The sequence below is a fragment of the Balaenoptera borealis genome, assembly GCF_965194805.1.
Source record: "Balaenoptera borealis genome assembly, chromosome: 14".
In the NCBI taxonomy this organism is placed as follows: Eukaryota; Metazoa; Chordata; class Mammalia; order Artiodactyla; family Balaenopteridae; genus Balaenoptera; species Balaenoptera borealis.
This window is the reverse complement of record NC_138875.1, coordinates 84,323,593-84,328,714: the sequence shown is the minus strand read 5'-3', so window position 1 is coordinate 84,328,714 and position 5,122 is coordinate 84,323,593. Positions and strand designations below refer to the sequence as shown.

Below are 5,122 nucleotides of genomic sequence, written 5' to 3'. Positions count from 1 at the left end.
TGCTTGTCTTTTGTGTTCCTAATTTCTTAAAGAAAGAAGAATGGAAGAGAATCAGCCAGGGTAAAAGACATAACAGTTTTTAATGTTCTGAGCTCAGGATCTTCATTAGAGACCTCTGGAAATATATTAAGGATGGTGGGATGGATAATCTATACAGCCACACAGATGGGTCCAGTTCTGAAGAAAGCAGGGACCAAGCAGGTAAAAATGAAAATAAAAGTGGAAGGTCCGACCCCTAATAAATAGTGCTGAATTTCTTAAAGGTGCATCATGCCTAGGGCAGTGGCTGAGTGCTGGGGGCCTAGGGCTAGTATTATCACTGAGTTGAGATTTCTTTTTCCTGCAGAACATGGCACATTACATTCAGTGTCACCAGTCTCTACCTTATCTGGTCATTAAGGCAAGTTGTGTTCCTTCTGTTTTTGATTCCTCTGCTTCTAAAAAGCAAGAGGTTTGGAAGAGCTTCTTTCCCCAGAACAAGATTATGATCTGCCTGATCAACTAAGTCGGTATGGGTCCCATGCTTATCAAGGGCTTTTTACATTGAGTAACATAATAATTAGGGAGCAGCTTCCTGAGAATGTAACCATTCAAAGACGCGTTCTTAGTGCACGTGTTATTAATGCTAAGACATTTCAATGGTAGATGCCTCCAGTTTTCTTCCCTGCCCATCGTGGGCCGCACCATCCAGCCAGGCCCACTGTGAGCAGTGGCAGCTTTGCTTCTCCAGCATCCGGCAGCTCCCTCTCCATGGTAAGTGCCACACGCGCTTCCCCAGCAGTCTGCAGACACACCCTATTCGGCCTCTGGCATTTATTTTGCTAGAAGACACCCAGCCCCATTTCAGTCCATGGTCCGGTGACTTCATCCCCCTCTGGTGCAGCTTGTCAATGATCTTGGAGTCCAGCTGCTACCCGTCCTACAGGAGACTGCTAGACTGCAGGACGGAGGAGCTTGGGTGCTGGTGGGGGAGTTGGAAATCTCCCTCCTGCTCCATCCCAGTGTCTGGAGGAGTTAAGGCCAAGAAGGGGACCAAATTGATGGTTTCACAGCCCTTGCCTGAGTCTCCATCCAAATTAGCTGATCCCCGTCTTTGCTGAGGGCCAAAGTCAGTGTCCTTCCCCAGGTGTCATTTCTACTGTTAATTAGTTCCTGTATATGTTTTCCTCACTTTCTTTCGCTAGTGGAAGTCTCTTAGCACACTGCATGTTATGAGTGAAGGAGAAATTCTGTACTTTTAAAAAATCTCCTTAATGTAAGAATGAGGGGTAGAAGAGGGAATATTTAAAAGATTAGCTACTCGAGGATTTAACTTGGCTTTGACATTCAGTATTTGGAAAGGTCTTAAAATGATTCCTGTTTTAGGAATCCTTTTTCAGCTACTTGTTATCCCAGGGAGATTAGTTTATACCTTCCAGCCCCAGCGGTTGTGAGTCTCAGCTGCTTTAGAGAATGAAATCCACCTTGTCTGTAAGTGTTTTCGGCTCATGGGATTCAATTCAAGTCCAGTCAAGTCTCCTTGGCTGGGGTTTTGTCCTGTGAACAGGTACTCAGTTGTGTCTCGTGTGTCTGCATTCACTGGTGACTCTATACTTGCTTGCTCCGAGCATAGTTAGGTCAGCTCCTAAAAATGCATTCAGCAGAAGACTTCAAAACATCAATTGCTTCATTTGTATGCAAATAGAAAGTGGTGGATAATTATATATTATACGCCTTTGTGTAAGTTCATTTAATACTTGAAGCAGTCTTTGTCTCAAAGGAGTGTGCCCTTACTGAGAAAAAGGGTATGTGAATGGTACGTTTATTCTTGGAGAGGGTGGATTGTTTACATCATGTCTGGACTTTTGTCTAGTTGGGTAGACGGTTCTACACCAGCAGTCCCACCAAAAAGAAGTCTACATAGACAAAGAAGTCTACATAGACACTATTGTGTGTCATACTGTACACTTTTGAATTTTAGCCAACAGAGAAATAAGTATTTGAACTGTAGTTTAACTGTGGAGCAAGAGACTAATGGTTAAAAGGAGGAGGATTAAAAACAGCACATTTAGTTCTTGAAGAGAACTGGGAAGGGAGGGTCTCCATGCGATAGTCCCCTTTAGCTCTGCCCTCACGGCAAGTGAATTATGATTAATCCGACATGGAGTCCGTCTCTTGTTCTCAGTTGTATGTTAAAGACTGGCCTGTCACCAGGAGGAAGTGTTTGTATTCAGCTGAGTTGAACTCAAGAAGAAATACTTTAAAAAAATAAACAACAAAACACCAGAACGGACTGAGTATCTAAAGCAGCCAGGAAGAGGGGCTGTAATAAAGATGGCAAGGCAGAGAAATACAGATATCACATAGACTATGAATTATGAACAGACTGTGAATTATACTCTAGAGCCTGGTGTATTACATTCAATCATATGGTTTAACGATGACCTACTGTAGAAAATAGAGGATGCCTTTTTGTCATCCAACAATTAAAGGCAGTAATGTAAAATTTCTCAGATTCTCTTCTCAATGAATGCATATGAACTTCAAGCTACATAATGTTTCTCAGCTCCAGTTACTCCGTTGCTGTAAAATACCCCCAAATTGCGTGGTGACTAGAGTCTGCAAAGGCTGGAACACATAACTGACTTGAGATATCCATTTGAAGGATGTGAGAGTTAAAGGGGAACAGAATCAGGCCTATTTTAATAGCCTTTTTCATCTGTTACTTTGGTGTGGGATGAGGGTATAAATCTCAGCTGTACTTTCTTTGCTGTGACTCGGCAGGACACAGAGCCCTCCAGATGACCAGTTCTCTGGGGGAGCAATTACTACTCACTGGCTTCCTGCGCAGCTTGATAATATTCTGCTCCTGTTTTCAGCCCAGCTGCGGCGGGGCAATGATTTGATAATAAGAGATCCTGATCAAATTAGAGAGCCATTTGCTTCTGGATGATGATGTTGATAAAAGGGTTGATGTCCACACTGCCTGCTTTTTTTTAAAGGTCAAAACATATTCTTACTACAAACTACTACAAAAAGCATAAGAATCAGAAGCAGCATAAAGTTTGTGCTTTCTTTTCCCTTCATTGTTACATCTGGGAAAGGGTCTGTTCTTTATTGGCTGAAATCCTGACTGGTTCTTTTTGCCTCGCATTTGGAGGAGTTGAAATTGGAAGTGGGCACATTGGGAAGGTGACTGTATAATGAGTCTCTAACCTGCTAAACTCTGTGAATTAGAATCAAGCACTTGGGAGCTTTTGGTTCTCTGAGCTGGTTCTCACACACACACACACACACACGCACACACAAATGCTCGAAGTTGCATATGTTTTAAGACAACAGCTTTTGCTTTAGTGGGGCAGTCATGAGTGTTGTATGTACAGTGGTTCTTCTCGTCTGAGACTCAGGAGTAGGATGGGACTGCTCTCCGTGGGAGTCTGTTAGGATTTGGACTGTATCCACCTGTAGTGTTTAGAAAAGCCAGACAAGAGGCATGAAATCCCCCCTAGTGTGCCACTTGCTCAGCCCATCTAAGTCAGGAGCTTTGCAGGCAAGTTCAGAGCTCTGTGGGCCGTCGTGGTGACATAGGCAGAGGGCGGGTAGGGTTGCCAGCGCCCCGCCTGGTCTGGGATCGCCTGTGCGCAGCTCTGTGAGAGCTCAGGGACCACGTGAAGATTGTGATTGGTCTCTAGACCACACCTAGTTGGTGAGTGCAGCTGCTGCCTGAAAATCCCTCAGCTCTGCTGACATCGCTGGAGTGCATGCAAGCCTACCTTTGGACACCAGACCGGAGAGGGACCGTGGAGCTGCTGCGGTGGACGAGTCGTGGAAACTTTCCTGAGTGAGTGAAATGGGGAGAAAGGGAAGCTGGTGGCTGGCACTGAGGGGCGTTGCTGGGCAGGGCAGCAGTGGAGGTAAAGAAGTGGTTTGTGATTGTTACTATATGATTCCATCTGTGGTGGAAGTTAGAGCGCTGGAGCAGATGCCAAGAGCACGGTGGGGAAGGAGATCAGCCCAGAATCAAATTGATGCCCACCTCTTGGCACTCCTGCCATCCTGGCTGGCCAGAAGGGCAAGCGTGCCTGGCCACAAAGCAGGGATCCTCAAACTCTTGTGTACTAATAAGCCTTGGGGCCAGAGGAATTGCAGAGGGGCTGCAGTGAGGGTCTGCTCTTTTCCCCCTACTCAAAAGGCTCTTTCTTCTCTTCCCCTCCCAAGTAGCGCTGACAGCCGGGGCTGCAGCTTGAATGATGGCAAAAGAAAGCTTTACTTCACCAGCCCATTAGCAGCACTCACAACATTAAAAATGAAGGAGGTGGATGGGAGGAGAGGGCTGGGGATGAAGACCAGTGCAGCAGCGGGGTCTGGGAACCGCCAGGCTTCTCTCTTCTCTGAGCCCAGATCCAGATCGGGAGCCGAAGAATGAGGGGAACTTTCGGTTTAAAAGAATTCTGTAGTGTCAATGCAGAGTGTCCAGGTTGTTGTTAATGGAGAAAATCAGCACTTTGGGCTTCCTTAGCCTTAGGAAAGAATGTTCACTCTGTAGAGGGCCGGGACCTAGTCTAGCCCCCTGGGTCCACGCTGCCTATAACAGTGCCTGGCTCAGCAGCGCTTGCTCAGGGTCCAGCGGAGGTTGGTCAAGGGAGGGAACCGTCCTCTTTGCGTGCTCAGGTTCTCCCGGGTGCCCTGCTCCGCAGGTCCTCGGGCCTCCCGCGCAGGGCGATGCCGGCCTCGACCACCATCCACGTGCTGCAGCTGCTGCGGGAGCTGCTGGCCTTCGTGCTCCTCAGCTACACGGTGCTCATCGGGGCGCTGCTGCTGGCCGGCTGGACCACCTATTTCATGGTGCTGAAGTGACAGCGCCGCTGGCCCGGCTCCCCGCCCCTCCCGCCTCCCGCCCCGCCCCTGCCCCAGCAGCAGCCTGCCCAGCAGAGCGCTGCTCCGCCTCCGACTTCTGTCCTGACGGACCCGCACGGCCAGCTAACGAGAAAACTCTCCCGAGGTGAAGGGCCCCAGTCCAAGCACCCGCCACGACGGCCGACTTGGCTCCGCCCGCTCCGCGTCCTCACACGGCCCGCCCCGCCCCACGCGGAAGCTCCGGCAGTTGGGTGTCCGGCCAGGCCGTTATAGCCGTTACCCTCAG

At 48.5% G+C, this 5,122-nt stretch overlaps 1 protein-coding gene across 2 annotated transcripts; it reads left to right on the top strand.

Moving 5' to 3' along the window:
• The first annotated feature begins 2,193 nt into the window (after positions 1 to 2,193).
• Positions 2,194 to 5,116, top strand: LOC309611476 (uncharacterized protein). Of its 2 annotated transcripts, none has more exons than XM_082356056.1 (2): positions 2,194 to 3,820; positions 4,677 to 5,116. In XM_082356056.1, the coding sequence occupies exons 1-2, from the start codon at positions 3,741 to 3,743 to the stop codon at positions 4,834 to 4,836; spliced, it is 240 nt and encodes a 79-aa protein (XP_082212182.1). In that variant the 5' UTR covers positions 2,194 to 3,740; the 3' UTR covers positions 4,837 to 5,116. The 2 variants fall into 2 exon arrangements, with proteins under 2 accessions (XP_082212182.1, XP_082212183.1); XM_082356057.1 differs by having other exon boundaries at positions 3,738 to 3,820; positions 4,651 to 5,116.
• Positions 5,117 to 5,122: the final 6 nt, after the last annotated feature.